This window comes from Gopherus flavomarginatus, chromosome 7, assembly GCF_025201925.1.
Source record: "Gopherus flavomarginatus isolate rGopFla2 chromosome 7, rGopFla2.mat.asm, whole genome shotgun sequence".
Taxonomy (NCBI): Eukaryota; Metazoa; Chordata; order Testudines; family Testudinidae; genus Gopherus; species Gopherus flavomarginatus.
The window spans coordinates 82,138,083-82,160,333 of NC_066623.1; the positions used below are offsets into that span (position 1 = coordinate 82,138,083).

At 43.6% G+C, this 22,251-nt stretch overlaps 1 protein-coding gene across 1 annotated transcript in view; it reads right to left on the bottom strand.

Annotated features, from left to right (window-relative positions):
- Positions 1-22,251, bottom strand: part of LOC127054782 (very-long-chain enoyl-CoA reductase-like) — a 41,054-nt gene that overhangs the window by 15,526 nt on the left and 3,277 nt on the right. The window contains exons 2-7 of the mRNA XM_050960984.1: positions 7,412-7,462; positions 6,787-6,838; positions 6,370-6,414; positions 4,474-4,577; positions 2,136-2,251; positions 1,913-2,018 (exon numbers count right to left, since the gene is read on the bottom strand). Of these exons, the coding sequence (XP_050816941.1) occupies positions 1,913-2,018; positions 2,136-2,251; positions 4,474-4,577; positions 6,370-6,414; positions 6,787-6,838; positions 7,412-7,462 (474 nt within the window). The remainder of the gene's footprint in view (positions 1-1,912; positions 2,019-2,135; positions 2,252-4,473; positions 4,578-6,369; positions 6,415-6,786; positions 6,839-7,411; positions 7,463-22,251) is intronic.

The window sequence follows — 22,251 nt, forward strand, 5'->3', positions numbered from 1 at the left end:
ACTGGACCTTTCATCAACTTGATCACTTAGTATGTTTACATCCCTTTCCCCCAATTTAAATGGGAACTGTCTTTACAGCCCAGGAAGAACTTTCTACACACATGTGGGGTTATGGAAGAAGCACATCTGCCTGTGAGAGGAAAAAAAATAAAAAGTGTGTTGAGGCTGGTAAAGATAATGGGATTAGAGTTGGTAAAACTGTTCCTGTGAAATGTTTTTCACCAAGAAATGCAGATTTGGGCTGACCAAGACTTGTTGCAAATTCATGCTGAACTTTCTAAATTGTTTCATCAAAAATATTTTTTTAAATATATTTTTAAAGATTTGAAATGTTGGATTTTGACATTTTCAAAATGTTTCAATTAAAAATGACTTTTCATTTTGAAATTTAAATTTTATTTAAACTTTTTAAAAAAATAAATGTTTCATTTGACCAGAAACATTTTTTTTTTAATTTTTAGTGTGCTGATAGATTTGAAAAAATTTCATTAAGGGTCAACCTGATATGAATTTTCTCATCACTAATAACTCCATTAAAATCAACAGGATTACACCAGAGCAAGTGAGAGGTGAATCAGGCCCAAGTGCAGCTAAATAGAGAGACACATGGTTATGTATAAACTTGATGTTGAAGACAAGAATCGTGAACATGATGTGGTGGAGAAGGGGAAGTGATTCAAAGGCCCTAGTCAGAATGACTGGCAAAGATAAGAATTTTAGCAGCTGTATTTTGTTTGGACTGGAGTGGTGCAATAGAGGTATCAGACACTAGTGACGATTTAATGCACAGTATGAATTCACTTTAAAGGTACAGTTGTCCTGCTTTCAAACATCTAATGTTATTAATGTAAAATAGCTACCACTTGTCCAGAGTAGACATTTCTAAGTGAGCTGCTAGCCTGATAGAAACCTGTGCACATCTCTGCTTCGGAAAGCAATGAAAATAGATCTAGATTACCAGTGCCCAGCTCATGCTACTAGCTGAATATTTAGGACCCTTTTCCTACTTAGAAAGCACAAAGCTAAAGCGAATGCTAATCAGCTGCAGGGAATCAGATGATCAATAGAGTAATAACAAAGATAAGACTATTGGTAGGGCATAAAAATGAAACTAGAGCCGTCTCATTCCCAGGTGAGACCACTACTCCCTTAAGATGCAGATGTATTTCAAAGAAATAGTCTAAATACAAAATATTAAATACCGTAAAACCAGGTTGTTAGGATATGACAATCTGCTATCCTCCAGATTCTACATAACCTTGTTTTAAAATAGAGTATTCTGCTGCCTCATTTTTTTAAAAATCTGTAGTTACTGCATAGCCATGCAGTCTATCATACCACTGTGCAGGCAGGCAGCCAACAGAGGGAGCACAGGTGAACCCCTGCTCCCAGAACAGAGTTGTTGCTAGATTGTGCTCATGACAGGAAGGAAATATAGAACAGCCATGGTGCTTTCATGCTACACAAGAAGCAAAGGAAAATTTATAATTGTCAAGGAGAGAAATGATTCTATTACCAAAAAACAGATTTAAAATATTTTGAAAACCTCTAGTTATGTACTACTACTACTACTAGACTGTACTACTAGACTGTCCCCCATAAAATATAACAGTGCTTCTGAAATCCTCACACTCAAGAGGGCTAGCGGGCTAAAAACGGAATGAATACTGAAGGTATTAAATCTTGAAAGAGCAATGGAAAAACTGTGACAGGAATTATAATGGCAGGGTGGCATGTAGGTTACAATGGGAAGGTTACTGTGAGATCCTGTAAAAGAATTAGTTTTACATATTCAGAGCTGCTGTGCATTACCACAAAAGCCACACCAAAACACGGTGCTAATGAAGCAGTGCAGAGAGTGGCCAGATTGTATTTACTTGAGGGCCGTGGGTAGATTTTTGTCACAATTTACCTTAATACTCCTCCTCAGTGGCATAGTCCCATGGGAGAACCGATGAACAAATATTGTTTCAATCAACCTTTTGATGTAGTGGAAAGAATGGCAGATACATGCCAAGCTAGAAATAGCAAGACAAAAGCATTTAGGAATGCTACAGAAACAAGTGTGGCAAGAAATTTGGAATAAAAATATGATGTTTACAAAAATATTGCTTGAGGCTCATAACAGAACTTACTTAACCACTGGATGTGGGTTTGATGTAAGCTTGTCATCCAGGCCATAGACAAAAGGCATGCGAAAATAAAACAGAAAATAGATGAACAATGGACCTGCATATTCTGTCAAAAATACCTGCCAAAAAACAAACAAAAAAACAAAAAAGAGAGAGAGAGAGAATAATTAGACTGAGCAGATCAGTGGCAGTGCTTTGTTTTCTTTTTGTGATTAGTAAATTCCTCCACTAACCCAGAATGGAGGTGTGGGATTTGGGGGGGGGGGGGTTGTTTTGTTTTTTTTTTTTTGCACCATAACAACATTTGGAATTATAGGCTGAGATTGTTAGAAATGCATACATATAATGTGCACTTGCATTTGCCGTAACTGCATACAACTTCAGTAATTACATGCTCAGGTGACAAGTTATGTTCAATTAACATTGGAACACATACAGTTGTGATAAATATGCATGCAAATTATATTTATATAACGTTAGCCTTTATTTATCATCTTGGTATACTATAAAACTACTTTTTTACTGTAGGTTAAAAAGAATGCTGGGAAAGAATTTCTCCAGAAAAAAGGGTGGAGGGCAAAAAACTAGTTTCTAATGAGTGAATTTGGTTTAAAATAGGAATACTTCATATGAGCATCACTTTAATTTGACCTCAATTTTTATAATGACTTTTGCTTCCATAACTAATTAAAGTAGGTTCATGTCTGAATTATGGAGAAATAAAGGAAATGTGCTGTACTTATGTAACAAAAATCATCACTTTTTTCTGATATACTCAGAGCTACTCATGTCCAGAAAAGTTGTTGAGGTATTAGTGATAACATGATATGGCTATCATCATTATAACTGATGTAATTGCATCAGCACTCATCCTGGTAAAGGTGAAATTGACCGTAGGTGGGAAGATATTTTTTCTTTAAACTTGCTGAAGCTAAAGCTTTTCTTAGGTTATGTCTGAATAAGATGAATGAAGGGCAGGGTGAGGAGGGTCTAGATGGTTCAGAGGACAATCATATGGCAGACTATATGCTTTGATTTACATTATAATGTTTTGATATGCTGTGGTATTTCACTGTACATTGATAAGAAAGCATCTTGATCTTATAACCTGTTCATATTGTAATTATTTGTTCTGATCATCTTACTGCATTTAGGATTACTTGGTAGAAGTCTTTTTCTAACATGGGCTCCAGCGTGATGATCTGAGAATTTATATTCAATGAAAAGTGATTTAAAATTATAGGAGGGTTTATTACATTTGTCTTTACTATTTGTCATTAATAAGATTGTATTAAGTATTGTAACTAAAAATGATATGTTTTCAAATTGCTGTCTAACTTTACCTTCATGCTGTGATATTTAAATTAAAACTAAAGGACAATATTTGTATTGTGGAGTTGCAGAAGGCTTTGTGCAGGGACAGTTGCCCAAATCATTTTAAAGCCACCTTTTCTCTTATCACCTAGTCAATGCCACAGGTTAATGCTGCCATGATGGGACTTTTCTTTGAATTAAGAGGGCAGAACATTTGATGTTTTCAATTTCTGTTAATGTTAGACCTGAATGAATAATTATTTTTCAGTTTGGTGGCTGAACCAAAAAATATTCGGGTAGTCTCAAACCAAAACTGATTTTCTGTGATGGTCTTTCTTGACAAAAAGAAAAACAAATGTTTGGGTCAAATGAAACATTGTGAATGTCTATTTGAAGTGACACTTGGTTTCTAAATGAAATGTTGATTCAAAACACAAAGTTGAAATGGTTCATTATGAGAGTTTCAAAGCAAAACTTCTGAGTTTCAAAATTTTTGTTTTCAGTGTTTATGCAGCCAAAACTATTCACCAAAATCAATCTGAATTCATGCTGCTACTGAAATGACCAGCTGTCATTGGCGTCCCAGGACCTGAACTGCAAACATCCATGTGAGTAACTTTACTCGCATGAGTAGACCCATCAAAGTCAATGAAATTGACTGACATGAGTAAAGTCACTCATATGTCTTTGCAGGATTGATCTCCAGGACAACAAGATCTCTGACAGCTCAAGGAACAGAAGTTACATAGTCACTTAGTTCCACAGTGCCAGGCTACCATGTTGCAAGGCGATCACTGCTGCTTGTCCATGGGATGCACTGCCAGGATTTCATGATGTACTTTTATTGGGATCTCTGGTTAAATGCTTCTTAAGATTAGAGTCACTGAAAATGAAGCTCCACTGTCTATATCTGCTGTCAGACCAGGCAGCGCATGGACATTCTAAATAAATGCAGAGAGAAAGCGATGCAAGAATTAATTAAGGAGAAACATTAATTAAAATGTCTCAGGCTTGCAGCATAGCTCACCATAGTCCATCCTATTTGTGGCCCTAAATCTTTAAAATATAGTGTAGCGGTTGTGCCAACTGGGAGATGCTGCAGGATTTCCTCATCTCTCAAGGATTTTCCTTCTGAGAAGAAGAAGTAGTTATACACATCACAGAGAAATTAAAGTAAACTCTGGTAACATATTAACCCTAAAGAAATCTTTTAGTCTGTTTAGACCAATCTGTGGGATCCTTTGACCTGACACGTTTTACCAGCATCTTAGGTAAGAGGGTGCCATTTGATAAAAACAAATTCAGAGTGCTTCTGTTTCCCCACAGAAAACCACTGAAACCAACACACCATGAATTAAATCCTCATCCCCTGCTCTGCAGTAGCCTCTGTAGTTATTCCACTGCTGCTGCAGAAAATGGGTAGACGCTAATGGGGGTGTGTCACTGCTCTCTCTGTAAGGACAGAGAATTTATATAGATCATGGACCCACTAACCAGCCCCCTTCTCATTCCTCATAGAATATCAAGGTTGGAAGGGACCTCAAGAGGTCATCTAGTCCAATCCCCTGCTCAAAGCAGGACCAATCCCCAACTAAATCATCTCAGTCAGAGCTTTGTCAAGCTTAAAAACCTCTAAGGAAGAAGATTTCACTACCTCCCTCGGTAACCCATTCCAGTGCTTCACCACCCTCCTAGTGAAAAAGTTTTTTCCTAATATCCAACCTAAACCTCCCCCACTGCAATTTGAGACCATTACTCCTTGTTCCGTCATCTGCTACCACTGAGAACAGTCTAGATCCATCCTCTTCGGAACCCCCTTTCAGGTAGTTGAAAGCAGCTATCAAATCCCGCCTCATTCTTCTCTTCCACAGACTAAATAATCCCAGTTCCCTCAGACTCTCCTCATAAGTCATGTGCTCCAGCCCCCTAATCATTTTTTTTGCCCTCCGATGGACTCTTTCCAATTTTCCCGCATCCTTCTTGTAGTGTGGGGCCCAAAACTGGACACAGTACTCCAGATGAGGCCTCATCAATGTCGAATAGAGGGGAATGATCACGTCCCTCGATCTGCTGGCAGTGCTCCTACTTATACAGACCAAAATGCTATTCGCCTTCTTGGCAGCAAGGACACACTGTTGACTCATATCCAGCTTCTCGTCCACTGTAACCCCTAGGTCCTTTTCTGCAGAACTGTTGCCTGCTCATCTCCATGAACTTCTTCATGAAGAGAAGCCACAGCATTCAAGAGGTTGCAGTGTGCCCCTACATGATCTCTTTGTAGCCTTCCACTTCAGTCCAATGGCTATGTGATGGTTCCACGTGGTTTTGGTCCTAAGCAAGGGGTATGGAGCAGACCAGGATCTCTCCCTCTCTGCACAGTAAAATGCAATTTATATTCAACTCTTTTGTTTAACTGACATCTTTCCATTCCGGAGGTTTGGCCTATCAGACACATGCCTGCTTTGGGCCAGGGGCAGTGGCACCCAAGTTCCTGCATTTAGGGGAATCCCCATAGTTTCAGCTGTCACCCAGTGACAAGTTTCCCAGTATAAGCCACTGGATAGGGCCTGATAACATAAATACTTGTGGAAGGAAACAAGCTGCTCAAGCACATATTTTCCCATGGACTGATCTCAAAAAAATGTGTTCATCTTTACGAGCATAAGCATTTAAAGAGATTGTATAAATAACTGTATGCTTAATAGCAGGGGAAAAAAAGGGTGCTACATTTTATTTGAATAACTATGTTCAAAGAATTCAGCTTGTGGTGGGCTCCTTTTTGTAAAGTCCTTCATAATGTTAACTAGTTCAGCAAAACTCTCACTTATAGCAGATAATACCAGCAGAGAGGGCAGGACGTGGCACCGCTCTGTGCAAGCACTGTGTTCATAGCTTTATTACTCTAGACCCTACTGGTACTTACTGGGGTCAAGTCTTATTGACTGCCTTGCTGGATACCACTGGGGATCTGCAAGACAAATTAGAAAACATAAAATTATCCATAGTATTTGCTTTTGGATTATCCACTGTTGTAATGACTGTAACCGAATGAGAGAAGCTTTCAGTTGGAGATTTGTGACTTCTTGTTTTATTATTTATTATAAAAATTATCAAAAAGTTACAGATCAAAGCAGAGATTTGAAGAAATTAGGAGATGACAGCTAATGAAAAGTTATTTTAAATCTCAGCTACATTAGTGTTCAGTTGCTGATTACTTGCATTAATGTGTGTATATCACATGCTCCGTCAAACTACATAATTTTATCTTAAATAATTATGTACTGGATATTCTGATGTGATTTGTAACCTTAGTATGTTTCTTTGAAAATCTTATACTTACATGATTTATGGAACATCAATCTGATATCACCAATCGTGGCATGTCGTTCCACCTAGGCAACAAAAGATACTATTCATGTAAGACATTTGTATTGGAAGATGATCAGTAGGTTCAAAAAATGTGCAAGGGGAAACGTGATTTTTTCAAATTGACAGCATTCCTTTAACTTTCTGAAACATAGCCAAAAAATTCTATGTCTAGTATGGACAGCCCAAGCCACTCATAATAGGAAAAGGGAGCATTTAATCTCTAACTCATGTTGCAAATCCATCCATGTTAATAATGACCAAAGTTATTACAACACGATGATAGTTTGATGGCTTATGTGAAATCTCTCCAGGGTCACGTCACAACTGGTACTAACTGCCACCCTTGTTGGCCCCCTCAGCTGAGAGATTGAATGTGAATGAAGATGGAAGTGCTCCCTGCCCTCTGGTCTTTCCAGAAAAGTGTTGATGGATTTTGTAAGGCGGTGTGGGTAAGTTTGCCCTGCCACTGCCTAGGCTGTTGTCTCCAGTGGAGGAGTAAAGGCTTTCCATCTTCTTTCACAAGCATTCCATTTACTTAAAGAAAATTAAAAACTTCTAAATACTGTCTCTGCCATTTTAACAATATTATTATTTACCTTATCCAGAAAGCACAGCTGTTGCTTTGTCTTCCAGTCGAGGATTTCCACCTGATAGAGAACAAAATGACAACTCTAATTGTTTGCTGCCTGATTAATCTCTTGGCTCTTGGGGCATTCTTTAGAAATATGATCATTGCTAAGGATGAAACACCACTTTTTCCAGTCTACTGACTGTACTAATATAACTATTTCTGATATAACCAAGAGGCAGCTTTGATCAGGACCAACTGCAGGTATTTAAATCTCCCAGTGCAGATGTACTCTGGAGAAATAGCACTTCCTATCAAGCAGATCTTCTCCCTGTGTGCAGTCAGAGCCAAAGTGCTTACTATGTTGACCAAAATAGGTTTTTTGGTTTTTTTTTACACTTGTGACGTTCCCCCCTGGTGTTATCTGGACCAGTGATCTGCTAGGTCACTTGACTCTGGGAACCAGCCTTACCCTGTTCTGCTGTGAGAACCCCCACTCCTGGGATGTTCACGCACAGCCTTTGGCATGTAAGCTGCTCCTTGGATTGTGCAACCTAATGACACTAGCCAATATCTCTGGTCCCAAACACAAGCCTAGGAACCTCCGTCTTGCAGTCTCCAGTTATCCCCGCTGGACGCTGCAAGCTTATATGAGTTTGTCAATTTAACAAAGAAATTGATATGTACTTGTTATCCCAAGGGGAGTCTCTGACACTCACAGCTTCAGGTAGAACAAACAAACAGATTTATTAACTACAAAGATAGATTTTAAGTGATTATAAGTCAAAACGTAACAAGTAGATTTCGTGAAATGAAATAAAAGCAAATCACATTCTAAGCTGATCTTAACACTGTCAGTGCCCTTACAAACTTAGATGCTTCTCACCACAGGCTGGCTGGTTGCTCTTCATCCAGGCTCTCCCCTATGATCAGCACTTAAGTCACTTGGTGTGGTGTCTGTAGATGTAGGTGGAAGAGAGAGGAAGAGCATGGCAAACATGTCTTTTACCATGTTCTTTCTTCCCTCTTGGCTTTGCCTCCTCCACCCCATAGTCAGGTGAGCATTACCTCATCACAGACCCAAACTGACCAAAGGCAGGGGGGGTGACTCACTCGAGAGTCAAACAGATCCTTTTGTTGCTGCCTGGGCCAGCATCCTTTGTTCCTGTGAGACTGGGCTAGGTTTGTCCCATACATACCTTGATGAGGTGTGAACTGCTCCTCTGCTCTTAGAGAGTTTTTGCCTGGGCTTATTTTAAGCCATGAGGATACATTTTCACCCTCATAAATATACACATTAAATTATAACCTATAACCTTACTACAGGGGGGAGGGATAGCTCTGTGGTTTGAGCATTGGCCTGCTAAACCCAGGGTTGTAAGTTCAGTCCTTGAGGGGGCCATTTAGGGATCTGTGGCAAACAAACAACAACAACAACAAACAAACTGTCAGGGACAGTACTTGGTCCTGCTAGTGAAGGCAGGGGACCAGACTCAGTGACTTTCCAGCTCTATGAAAAGGTATCTCTCCATACAAAATAACATTACTGTAACATCAATTACTATAACAACACTTAGTGCATCATAAGCCTTCCAAAGACACCTGACATGACAAACTTTGCATTTGATACCACACAATCATATTATAAGGATGAACATGGGGTTGTCAGGTGTTCCCTCAAGGTACAACATTTGTTAGTACAATAGAGACAAACTAGCTATGAGATAGCAAGCTAGATTTCCATCAAGTTTCACAGGTGTAACAGGGAAGAATTTGTCCTGCCAAATCTTTATTACTGTTGCAAAAGTCAGGCAAAGCTTGACATAGACACAAATATAATTTTTACTTGTAAATAGAGCACACTGATCTGTCATTGAGTGATAATAAACATAGAATTCCTCAATGCCACAAAGTCACTTTCAGAGTAGAACTACACTTCAGGTCAAAAGAAACATACCTATTATAGAACTCATTTACAATGGTACACTTGGAAACTGTTTAACTAAAATAAGCTGACATGTCTAACAGAAACCAACATAGATCTTGCACAGTAATAGATCTCTTCATGTACAAATACAGATGTACTATTGCTTACCTGGGCAACATCAAAGAATTTAAACATCATTTATTTTAATTCTGATGTTAAACATATACCTGACTTTTTAAATCTAATTTAATAAGTTAGCTTGCTGAAAGGGGGTTCCAAAGAGGATGGATCTAGACTGTTCTCAGTGGTACCTGATGACAGAACAAGGAGTAATGGTCTCAAGTTGCAATGGGGGAGGTTTAGGTTGGATAGTAGGAAAAACTTTTTCATTAGGAGGGTGGTGAAGCACTGGAATGGGTTACCTAGGGAGGTGGTGGAATCTCCTTCCTTAGAGTTTTTTAAGGTCAGGCTTGACAAAGCCCTGGCTGGGATGATTTAGTTGGGAATTGGTCCTGCTTGGAGCAGGATGGTGAACTAGATGACCTCCTGAGGTCGCTCCCAACCCTGATATTCTATGATGTCCTCCTAGAGTTTCTGATTTCTTAGACACCTCTTTGCTGTTCATTGAACACAGTCAACATTTAAAATTCCATGTGACACACTCAGCATGAATATCTGTTTGTTTTAAAGGTGTCATGTCAGTCCTGAAAATAATTTAGGGCCCAAACTTCCATGGTAGTCTCCATGGAGTAATTCTAGGTGAATACTCCTGTGAGCAGAAACCTCAAGTGAATAAAGATTTGTAGGATCAGACACCAAAGTTAAGTTTACCCATTATATCACATGCAATTTCAGCACATTTTGTCCTTATGGAAAAATGCTATAGAACTTACAGATGTTAAACTAGCAGGTTTCAACAAAAGTTAGTTTAAACCACATATAGTATTTATCAGAGAATGAAGTCCTATCTGCATCATTTTAAACCAAGCTATAACATTTAACAGAAAATTAGATCCATGATATAAAACTTCCGAGGCTTGGTTAAAAAAAATTCTATAGAAAATATAGAATTATCTGATAAATTCTAATGGATAAAAATAGAAGTATAGAATCCATGAACCCCTAGGCAGCTGTGACAATGCTATACGGGCATGCTCTTGCCTCTGGGGAGTTATTAAAATAGATGATCCCATCATGAGAAGTACATATCCATTCCCCATTTTCTACCAGCCTCATGTGAGTGAATGTGTATGGAAAGGAGGATAGGAAAGAGAATATTTTAAACAGTGTTTCCCAAACAATGGGTCCTGACTCACCAATGGGTTGTGAGAAGGTGCTAGATAGGTTGCCATGTCCAGGGCTGTACTAACCCATCACTGGGCCCTGGGCTAGGCAAACCTGGTGCCCTGGGGGGGAGATGGAAGGTGAATCTGGCCCACATCTACCTTGCAGCAGTGACTCCTGTCCCGCGGGGCTGGGCTTGGCTCCCTGCTCCAGGCATTGCAACCTGGCACAGGGGTTTCAGTGAGGGGCAGCCACGTCAAACATGAGCCAAAAAGATCACAAAACCCGGAGCAGAGTGTCTGGAAAAGACTACAAGTTGCAGGGGGTGGTGGAACAGTCTCCTCCTCCTGGGATTTCAAAGCCCAGTTTCATTAGAGCAGCCTTTTTTCCCTCAGTTTGTTCTCATTGACCCACTTTTAATGGAACTCCTCTCACATACCAAATGACTGGAACTTTTTCATTACTTAGTACTGGAGGGTTTTTAAATAAACATCTAATTTTAATTGTTTGGTATTAACTAACCAAGAGAGGAGATTCATATTAGACCCTCAAAATGATACTAACTAAACACAGCAAAGAATCCTGTGGCACCTTATAGACTAACAGACGTTTTGGAGCATGAGCTTTCGTGGGTGAATACCCACTTCTTCAGTGCATCTGAAGAAGTGGGTATTCACCCACGAAAGCTCATGCTCCAAAACGTCTGTTAGTCTATAAGGTGCCACAGGATTCTTTGCTGCTTTTACAGATCCAGACTAACACGGCTACCCCTCTGATACTTAACTAAACACAGTATCATATAATAGGAGTGTTTTGAAGTGATGTGACAGCTTATTTCATGTATTGTATTTCCTGCTCTCTCTTCTCTTGCCCTAAATAATCCACTCTTTTTCTACTTTTGCACTAACTGAAGCACTTGAGCTCCAGCCAGAAGTACCAGGTAAATGAGCATCTTTGCATTGGATAGGAATGCTGTAGCACACTGAGACCCATTTTCGATTGGGGCTCCCCTTTCAAGGTGGCCAGAAGAGGGGATGCCACTGGATTTGTGCCCTTTTGCTTCGTTAGGCCTCAAAAAGGTTACTGGGGTTTTAAGTGTTTTTCCTCTTTTTATTTTACCTTAGGAATATTGGGAATGCCAAGCTTTGTTGCCTCTGTTTGGATGGAGGTCTCTCTCCTTGGAGAACCAGAGAAGAGAAGTCTGCTCCCAATGGAAAAAATGGTAGAGCGGCAGACTCCTAAACCACTACGAGTGAGATTCACAGCCCAGGGGAGGGGGACTATGGGAGCTCTAAACCACCTTTATACCCTCCCAATCCTCATCTGCTCCAGGGGCTGGCAAGGCGACTGGCATAATTTAGAAAGCCCTGGGTCCATGCATATGTTATTTGGCAGCCTCCCCCAGCTGCCTTACAAGTGTCAGTAATGCCCAGAAACTCCACAGTGCTTAGTGTTGTGGACCCACCCCTAGTCATCCCTCCTGCAAAGGCACATATCCTATGCCAGGGCTTGTAAGAGAGTCCTCCAGAGGTAGCTGCAATACCTGCACTGGAGGAAGCCTCTCCAGACTGGACACAGGGCATGCAGGGCTCCTTGGCCCACACCAGCCCTCTTACACAGTGTGAAGGGCTGGAGGCCGGTGAAGATCTCCCTCTCTCTCTGGTATCCAGCTATGCTGAGATCATCACAGCACCCTTGGACTTTAAGATGTCTCAACCACTTTTAGACTCAAGACAAAGCTAAATTTTAGAACAAAATCACCCTTTCCCTTTTCAGAAACACAGGGATGACAACCGTGTAAACCGACTTGACTTTGAACATGCGTTAGCTATCAGTGTAGGCCAGTGGTTCTCAAACGGGGGTCCTGAGAGATTGCAATGGTCCTCAATATGCCAACAATCACACCAACAATAGATAGACTCTGCAGTAAGAAACAGGCACACCCATCTCACTGACACCTGTAAATACTCTGCTCTTTTTCTTAAAGCATTACTAAGGACTTGTTGACGCCATGCAGCCTTGTTGCAAAAAGTCAGCGTGTGTAAATGCTCTTTGTTGGTACTTTGTTGCCTCGTCACTTTTGCCGACAAAATACTTCCAGCCCCGCAAGCAGCATTAGCATCATCGGCAGGAGAGCACGCCTGCTGACAAAGCCACGTTCACACTGCCACTTGTGTCGGCAAAACTTTTGTCTTTCACACAGGGCCTTTTTAAAGTACCTGTGAAAGACAACTTTTGTTGATAACTCTGCAGTGTAGACACACAGTACATGTTTATAGACACGTACCTTTGTCCATCAGTTTCTCAGTTGGGGGTCTGTGATTAACATTGCATTTGAAAAGGAGTCTGTCAACAAAAAAAAAGTTTGAGAACCTCTGGTGTAGATGAACCCTGCCCCCAACAAAAATCCAGTGTGTTCAGTGCTGTGTCAGTTCACATAACCGTTGGCCTGGTCCCCAATGTTCCTCCATGCTCTCCAAGGGGCTGTGGGAGTGGGGGAGCAAGGAGCAACACCAAGCGCTCCGGGCATCCAGGTCACTTTCCCCACCTGGTCTGTGCTGTGAGATGAGCATCAGGAGCTGCTGCTCTCTCCCCACCTGGGCTGCATAAGTGAAGGGCAAAGTGACCTGGAGGAGGGGAGCCCTGACTTCGCTCCTCGCTTCCCCTTCCCCCAAGTGTGCACAGAGCAGCAGCTTCAAAGGGGGAAAGTTTCCCCTCATGTCTGCAGGGTGTATGCAGGTGTTAGGGGCGCAAGGGTTAAGGGTTCAAGGGGGGGGTGGGGAGCCAGGGAGCCCATGGGGGGCCAGGGACACCAAAATACAAGTTCATGCAGGGTGCCACTTTTCCTAAGGCCAGCCCTGCAGAGAAGGTGTATCAAAAAGAATTATCTCATACTTAGAGGACCAAATGCTGTTCCCATTGAAGTCAACAGCCATTTTGTCCTTGACTTTAACAGAACCAGGACGTGGCCCTGACGGAATAAATGTGTCCCCAAAGAGGCAGCAGCTACCTCTCTGAAATCAAAAGGTAATTATTATATGTATTAGTACTGTGATTTGCAATGTATTAATTAAATGTCTGTCAGTGCTTCCATTACCCCTCTTTCTGTAGAGCATTGTGTGTGTGGATGAGATAAAGTAATATCTTTTATGGGACCAATTTCTGTTGGTGAAAGAGACAAGCTTTCAAGCTAACAGAGCTGTTCTTCAGGTCTGACCTATGTGTGTATGTCAGGATATATCAATCCTCTGTATATTGTAAGATATATATGAAGTAACTGATTTATGGGAAACACCTTTTCCTTTTTTCCTAATGGCATCAGATCCAAGAACCTTGTTCTCACCTACTGACAAGGTATTTAGATATTGCTATTTTTAGTGTACTAGCTCAGGCCCCACTAGCACAGGCCTATCTACCTGGACAGGATGGAAGTAGGGTTGCCAGACATCCAGTTTTGACCTGGCAGCTCTGGTCAGCGGGTCTAAGGCAGGCTCTGCATGGCTCCTGGAAGCAGCCAGCATGTCCCTCCGGCTCCTAGGCAGAGGTGCGGCCATGGGGGCTCCCAGTCCGTTCACCGCTCCAAGTGCCAGCTCTGTAGCTCCCATTGGCCAGGAACCAATGGTCAGTGTCTGCAGATGGGGGCAGCACAAAGAACCGCCTGGCCACGCCTCCGCCAAGGAGATGGAGAGAAATGCTGGCCATTTCCGGGAGCCGCCTGAGGTAAGCGCCACCCAGAGCCCGCACCCTGAACCTCGTCCCATGCCCCCAACTCCTTTCCCCAGCCCGGAGCCCCCTCCTGCACCCAAACTCCCTCCCAGAGCTCCCCCCTCCTGCATTTCAAACCCCTCAGCTACAACCCCACACAAGAGCCTGCACCCCAAGCTGGAGCTCTCACCTCCCCATCTGCCAACCCCCTGCCTGAGCCCAGAGCCTATCCTGCACCCTGAACCCCTCATTTCTGGCCCCACTCCAGAACCCAAACCCCCAGCCCAGAGTCCGTACCCTCTCCCACACTCTATCCCACTGCCCCAGCCTGGAGCCCCCTCCCACATGCCAAACTCCTCATTTTTGGACCCACCCTGGAGCCCTCAACCCCCTTCCACACCCCAACCCCCTGCCCAGCCCAGTGAAAATGAGCGGGAGTGGGGGAGAGCAAGCAACAGTGGGAAGGGGGATGGAGTGAGCAGCGGCAGGGCCTAAGAGAAGGGATGGGGAAGGGGTGGAGCAGGGGTGTTCAGTTTTCTGCAGTCCAGAAAGTTGGCAACCCTAGCTGGGAGGCCTGTTCTCAACTGCAGTGTAAAGATAATGTCTAAAATCTTTGGGGATGAAGATGGCAATAGAGGACTTTGAAGCCTCTAGGATTCTTGTTCTTTGTGATTTTCTGTTGCTAAGAAGCAGGATTAGCTCAGAGGTCTTATGAGGCAATGTGGACAGGTGCTTGACGCAGCTTTGACAGGCACAGATCATTTACTTAGCAAAGTTCATGGGACAAAGGCAACAATGGATATAATACAAGGGAAAAGAGCCCCTCAGAATTTTTTTTGCATCTGGGCTTAGAATTCAGTGCAGAGGGGTCACCTAGGGCTCAACATGCAATATTCCTACTTAACAAAAATTCTTTGAAACTTATGTCTGAAAACATATTTATAATAGAAATAGACAAACATGTTTGTTCTCTTGAAGGAACACAGTGAACTTGAAATTCAGTCAGTTTCAAACACTGATGAGTCTTCCTGCCATGTGGTGTTTCTCTACAACCACATTTTCCTGTTTTTAAAAGTGATTTTCTCTCCCAAGACTCTCACAAATGGGGGAATGGCTTGAATAACTGTCTTAAAGGGGAAGCAGTGAAACTGACTGTATACAAAGTGTTGTCAGATGCACAATGTAAAGAAACTAGGGGGAAGCTTTTTTCCTGTAAATCTTCAGTGTTGCTTGTAACAAAAAAAAAAACATTTTTCAGTCAGCAGCATGGGGTTTAGATTGGTTGCGTCCCTTCAGGTGTTCCCAGATCATTCAAATATCTTACGCATAGCTTCCTTATCTTTGTCATGCACAAAGGAGTGCTCTTAAAACAGAGAATCCTAATTTTCTTTGCAGTCCAATTAACCCTGCCCAGGCATTTAAACTCACCCTTTTTCTCTGAGTCATGCAATCCAGAGATCATTAGAGCAAGGGAAATCTTTGTAATAGGACCTGCAACATCCCAACAATGCTCTAGGCAGGCAGCACCACACCAGCTCTCATTAAGGCCTGGTCCACACTACGCTGTTAAACCGATTTTAACAGCGTTAAATCGATTTAACGCTGCACCCGTCCACACTACACTGCTCTTTATATCGATTTAAAGGGCTCTTTAAATCGATTTCTGTACTCCTACAAAACGAGAGGAGTAACACTAAAATCGATATTACTATATCGATTTAGGGTTAGTGTGGACGCAAATCGATGTTATTGGCCTCATTCTTTTACAGTAGCTACCCACAATGCACCGCTCCAGAAATCGACGCTAGCCTCGGACCACGGACGCATACCACCGAATTAATGTACCTAGTGTGGACGCGCACAATCAACTTTATAATATCTGTTTTATAAAATCGGTTTTAGCTAATTCGAATTTATCCTGTAGTGTAGACGTACCCTAAGAGGGTTATCTTCACAGCCGACTTAATTGTTTTCAATGACGGCTTCAGTTTAGCAGAAACTGAAGGACCACCTGGAGTAGACTGTACCAACTCAATCCACCCCTAGTCAAGATGAAGTTTTGCTAACATTGTTCTCAAGAACAGCTTCCTATCCAAACCAGTTAGGGAAATCACGCTAGAACCATGTTATTAGCAACAGTAAGTTCCAGCATGATTTCAAACACAGTGAGGTCAGAGCCCAAATCTGTAAGTGCTGCAATGTCTGCAAACCTCCCAGAAACAGGGATCCTCACAGCAGACCTGATTCTGAGAGGTGTCAAGCACCTATAACTACTACTGAAGTCACCTGGAAAAGCAGATGCTCAGGATTAGACCATACACTTCTGTAGCTGAATTGCACATGATCCTCAAACCACCTTTACCTGCAAATGAAGGGACTGAGCAACATGCTGGTTATTTAGTATAACCACTGGGGTAACATAAGGAATCATCACTTGGCTAGGTTAGACAGAACACATGAAAAAAATACAAGAGTGGATACCCCAGCATTTTCAGGAACATGGGTGGATCGGGGTGAAGGTTTTCAAGAACACAAATGGGCACTCAATTCTTATTGAACTTTTAAGGGGAGTTGGACACCTAGCTGCCTTTTGTACCTTTGAAAATTACCCTCCAGCTCTTTTTCAAAAAACCAAACCAACCAACCTCCCCACCATCAGTAAACTTTAAATGTGCTTCTCCTTTGCCCAAGAAAATGGACAAAAAACTCTGTCCATCCTAAAGAAGAGATGGGGAAAACTGTCCTAGCACTTAAATAATTTGGCCATATCTCTGTTTATCCAATCATTTTCAGTTTGAAAAATCTTTCACCTAAGACATTCCCTAAATGCAATGGATTCATCAAGAACTAATTATGACTAAATCTGCCTGTAACAAGGCGGTGTGGCTCCCCTCCTCCTCAGGGAGGGTCGAGCCCCGTCAGATGCTGGAAGGGGCGGGGCCACAGGGCACTGGACTCGTCCCTCAGAGGGTCAGGAGGCGACCCAGAAGTATAAAAGCCAACCGGCGGCACTCAGTTGAGGCCCAGCCACTGTTGGGAGCAGACCTGCCAGAGGGTGCTTGTGACTGGGAGGCTGCTGAGGCCCAGGGTAGTTACCCAGACTGGCCGAAGCTTCCCCGCGCCCACTACGAGGAGGCTGCTGAGGCCCAGGGTAGTTGCCCGGACTGGCCGGAGCTTCCCCGTGCCCACTACGAGGAGGGACTGCCGGAGCTGCCCCGTCCCTGCTGTTACCCTGAGGAACCCCTGGAGCAGGCCTGGCCGGACTTCCCAGAGGTACTGCCGGATCTACCACCCAGCCCCATCCGGGAGGGGCCCATGCTACTGGACTTCCCAGGGGCTGACGCCACCGATCAGGTAGGCCCAGAGGGGGAGATTGGAAGTGGCCCGGGGGCAGCCGACCCCAGTCAGGCTGCAAGTGTAGTGGAACCCATGTCAGTGTGTTGCGGCCAGGATCCCCACTGACAGCAGCGAGTCTTGGCTGCCGCTAGAGCCCCGGGCTGGAACGCAATGGAGTGGGAGGGCCTGCGTTCCCCCTGCCACCCTCTGAAGGGTGGCAGACTCCCCCTCCCCCTGGCCTGAGGAGGCCACTCAGATTAGTCTGTGTTTGGTGCCCCGCCTGAACCAAGGGCTGGGCCCCTTTCAACTGTACCGCTGCTCAGCCCTGCATCAGAGGGCCTGAGCTCCCTGACTTGTATTATTGCTCAGCCCTGCGCCAAGAGGGCCTGAGCCTCTCTAACTGTGCGTTTGGTGCCCTGCCTGACCCGAGGGCTGGGCCCCTTTAAACTGTGCCACTGCTCGATCCTGCACCAAAGGACCTGAGCAGCCTGAACTGTTGCGTGCTCAGCCCTGAGCCAAGAGGGCCTGAGCCTCTCTAACTGTGTGTTTGGTGCCCTGCCCGACCCAAGGGCTGGGCCCCTTTAAACTGTGCCACTGCTTGGTCCTGCATCAAGGGGCTCGAGCGGCCTGAGCCTCGGGCGAGGAGGCCCTCAGCCCCAGGACTGAGGGCCTGAGACCCTGGGCTGACTTTCTGTTTACTCCGCCCTGTAGCAGAAGGCCGGAGTTCCAAGCGACTGTGCAGCGTCGCCTAGCCCTGACAAGAGGGGGCAGACTCAGACAGCGTGTAGTGAGGCCAGTGTGGCTCCCCTCCTCCTCAGGGAGGGTCGAGCCCCGGCCAGGCACCTTTACACTGCCTAACTGGTGATTTACAAACATATCTAGCTCAGAAAACCAAGGGCCCAATCGTGCAAACCCTTACTCACATAAGTAGTCCTCATGCAAGTAATTCTGTTGGTATCAATGGGATTATTATTTCATGTAAGGATGAGTAAAGGTTTGCAGGATAAGGCCGCAAACAATTCTATTCCAAACACTGGTATATTAAGTGTAATTTGTTTATTGATTATATAATATAAGAATCTTAAAGGGACATGTTAACTGAATGCACTTCTGTCTGAACATTTTTCTGCTATATTTACAAGAAATACCTAAGATTACTATATTTGAAAGAGAGTAGAGAAAATCAGTAAATGAGGGGTTTGGGCAGGGGGTTGGAGGTGCAGGCCCAGCTGGGGGTGTGGGCTCTAGGATGGGACCAGGGATGAGGGGTTTGGGGTGCACGAGAGGACTCCAGGCTGGGGCAGGGGGTTGGCATGTGGGAGGGAGTTCGAGGTGCAGGGAGATACAAGCTCTGGGAGGGAGTTTGGGTGCAGGAGGGGGCTCAGGGCTGGGGTAAGGGATTGGGGCATGGGATGGGGTTCAGGGTGCGGGTTCTGGGCAGCACTTACCTCAGGCAGCTCCCAGAAGCAGCCACCAGGTCCCTGCGGCTCCCAGGTACATGGGCGGCCAGGAAGGCTCTGCATACTGCCCTCGTGCCCGCTGCAGCTGCCTGCAGCTCCCATTGGTCACAGTTCCTGGCCAATGGGAGCTGTGGAGCCAGCGCTGGAGGTGGGGGCAGTGCACAGAGCCTCCCTGGCCACCCAGGCGCCTAAGGGCCACAGAGCCCTGGTGGCCACTTCCAGGAACTGCACAGAGCCAGGACAGGCAAGGGGCCTGCCTTAGCCCGGGGCCCCCACTGTGCCACCGACTGGACTTTTAACAGCTTGGTCAGCAGTGCCAACTGGAGCCACCAGAGTCCCTTTTCGACCAGGCATTCCGGTCAAAAACTGGACACCTGGCAACCCAACTTTCTTCCCTCTCTGGATGCTTTGTTTTGGGTCTCGCATGCAACTAGGCAGCCAAGTACCTTGATTGGGTGCGCTTATCTTCCCCCAGTTCGTGGATCACAAGCAAAGCTAGGTGCCTCCATGCAGCCCAGACTCAGGTGCTTATTTCCAATAGAGGGCCAGGGTTTACACACACCCCTGCTGGCATCTTCCACAAGTTAGTTTAGGTGGCTCTCCACCTAGCATGCAGGCTTTGTGGATCGCAATCTAAGGTGCCTATCTCTCCCCATTCATTGTATAGGGAGCCCGAGGCACCTAATTCTGGCATTGTGGATCGCGGTGTTGTTTCTGTGCCTAAGTCCGTTTCTGGATTCCACTCTTAGGCCTCAATCTTGCAATGGAGCTCATTGCAGAATCAGGGCCCTGCTTCAAGTAACATGGTGGGCTGTGCTTTGCAATGTCATGCGAAGCCTATTTCTCAAAGTTGCACTCTTTTTATGAGAATCTCTTCATTAAGTATTGTTTTAAAAACACTTTCTGATCTCTATCTAGAGCAACTGAAGGATGTAATTTGTTCTAAAAGCCACACAGCTCAGCAAAGCTGTCACTACTTAAATGGCCATGTCTCTACCAAATATAACCCACAACTACTATATAAGAATTTCTAAAGAACTCAGCAAATCTGAACACACTAACATCAGAGGCTAGGGGAAAAATATAAATTATTCAGAATGTAAGTGTTCACTTTGTTCATTTACAGTACAAAATATAGATACATCATGCCAGATCAATGCATTTCTGAGCTTATGTGCCTATACTTTCCATAACATAATAAATGTTTGCCATTTGATGAAAGAACATGCAATGCTTTTCATATTCAACTGTTTTTGATTTTTTGTACAGAGAGATGTTCTTGTGAAGTGCTTCTTCAATGTGTGGTACAGTTAGATTTGTGTTGTGAGTGTAATCCTGACTGATGTCCAACTTGATAAATAAGCATTGGAATTGCCTACTTTTGATCCACTAATATTTTACAAAATACTCCTGAGAGGAGCCCTGAGTCTCTCATGAACTGACCAGTTTCCCCTCTCTGTAGTAGTCACTACTAGGATAAGTATTAAACTTCTCTTCGTGGTTACATTCCTGTATCCGGTAATCTCATAAGTCTCAGAACAGTTATGGAGTTACATTAATTTATTCAGGCTAGAATGGACCCTCCCTTTGGCCTACTTCATACCTAAACCAGTGCTGAGCCCAGCCAGAGAATGAAGGGAAAGGCAGTGTGTCTCCCCTGTCCTGGCACTGCTAGGAGCCAATCTACTGCAGCACAGGTCAGAGTAGCTCTGAAGGCTGCCTGAATTTCCACCCTGACTGCAATGGCCCATGTGAACCATTTCAGTAGCTGATTCTAGCCAGGACAAAGGGACATTTTGGCCACATCCTCCCTTCTCCCAGTAAGCCTTGAGCACTGGAGGTGATATGCAGCTAGCTATGATGGCTCTGTGTGTGCCAGGGAAGATCCCACACACTAGGAATATTTCCTGGGGTGCGGGGTGGCGTTACAGCTACATTGCAGGAATTAATTCCCCCTTATATTAATTGTAGAAATATTATTTATATTCCTAGTGAATAGGGACCTCACTTCCAATTCTGTGCTTGGGGTTAACTGGGCAAAGGTGCTATGCCCACAGGACCCTTAATTCACGTGCATATGGGCAATGTATAGTCCCCTTGTAGCTATACCCAAAAGTGAAGCTGACTGTGTCCCAAGTCAGTTAAATGCATGAAATAAGCCGAAAAAAAAAATCTTTCAGTAACAATAATCCTAAATTTAGCCAATAACAATAGTAGGTACAAATATTCAGAGTGATTTTAATGTTCGTAAAGTGCTTAGTGATTCTCAAATGGAAGATGCTTCAGAACTGCAAAGTATAACACGGGTTTCAGAGTATATAATAAACAATACTGGCCTACAACTTAGATACTTATCTTCTCTTTACTTAGAACTCCATTTTGAATTTATGCAAAGAAGCATTATAATACTAATATATTACAATAATTATAATAATACAAATACTAAAATATTTTGGTTTTAACCATGTATGTGTAATCAAATTGGTGGGGTGAGCTGTATGGGCAGTTATTCACTCCAGCCTTTCTCAATAGCACTCAGATTGGGCCAGTGTGCGGTGCTTGTGGTATGCTTTCCCCTCTTTAAAGCTACTATCTAGTTCTCCAGAATCTCAGCTTTCATTTTTTAAAAAAGGATCTAGCTGTTATGGTTGTGAAGAAAATCTCAAAAAAGTGAACTGAAACCAGACGTCTACTTGAGTCTGCAGAGAGACCTGATAGCTCTGAGCTATTGAGTTCTGCCCTGTTCAGCTTATTAGGCATTAGCTCAGATGCCTAGTGATGATTTAAATGCCAACATTGTTATCATTTCATTCCTCATGTAAGAAAAGAGAAGGAAGATCATGGATCTACACAATTTACTGTGCCATTTTGTGGGTGGCAATTGGGAGAATCTCATTATTTCTATTTTTTCAGCACTCAAAAAGGAATCAAACCCAAGGAGCCTAGCAGAGCCAGTGGGCACATTCAAGCAGCACTTGAGGTAGCCAGTGGAACTCACAGAACAATCATGATCTTATACAGCCACATAAGCTACAGTAGCATCTCATTTTGGCAACTCACATGGGGCAGAGCTTATTTTGTAGGCAGAGTTAGAAGAGTGCCACTGCACGACTTTCCCTACCTCATTGTGAACCCTGGTTGAAACTGGGAATTGTT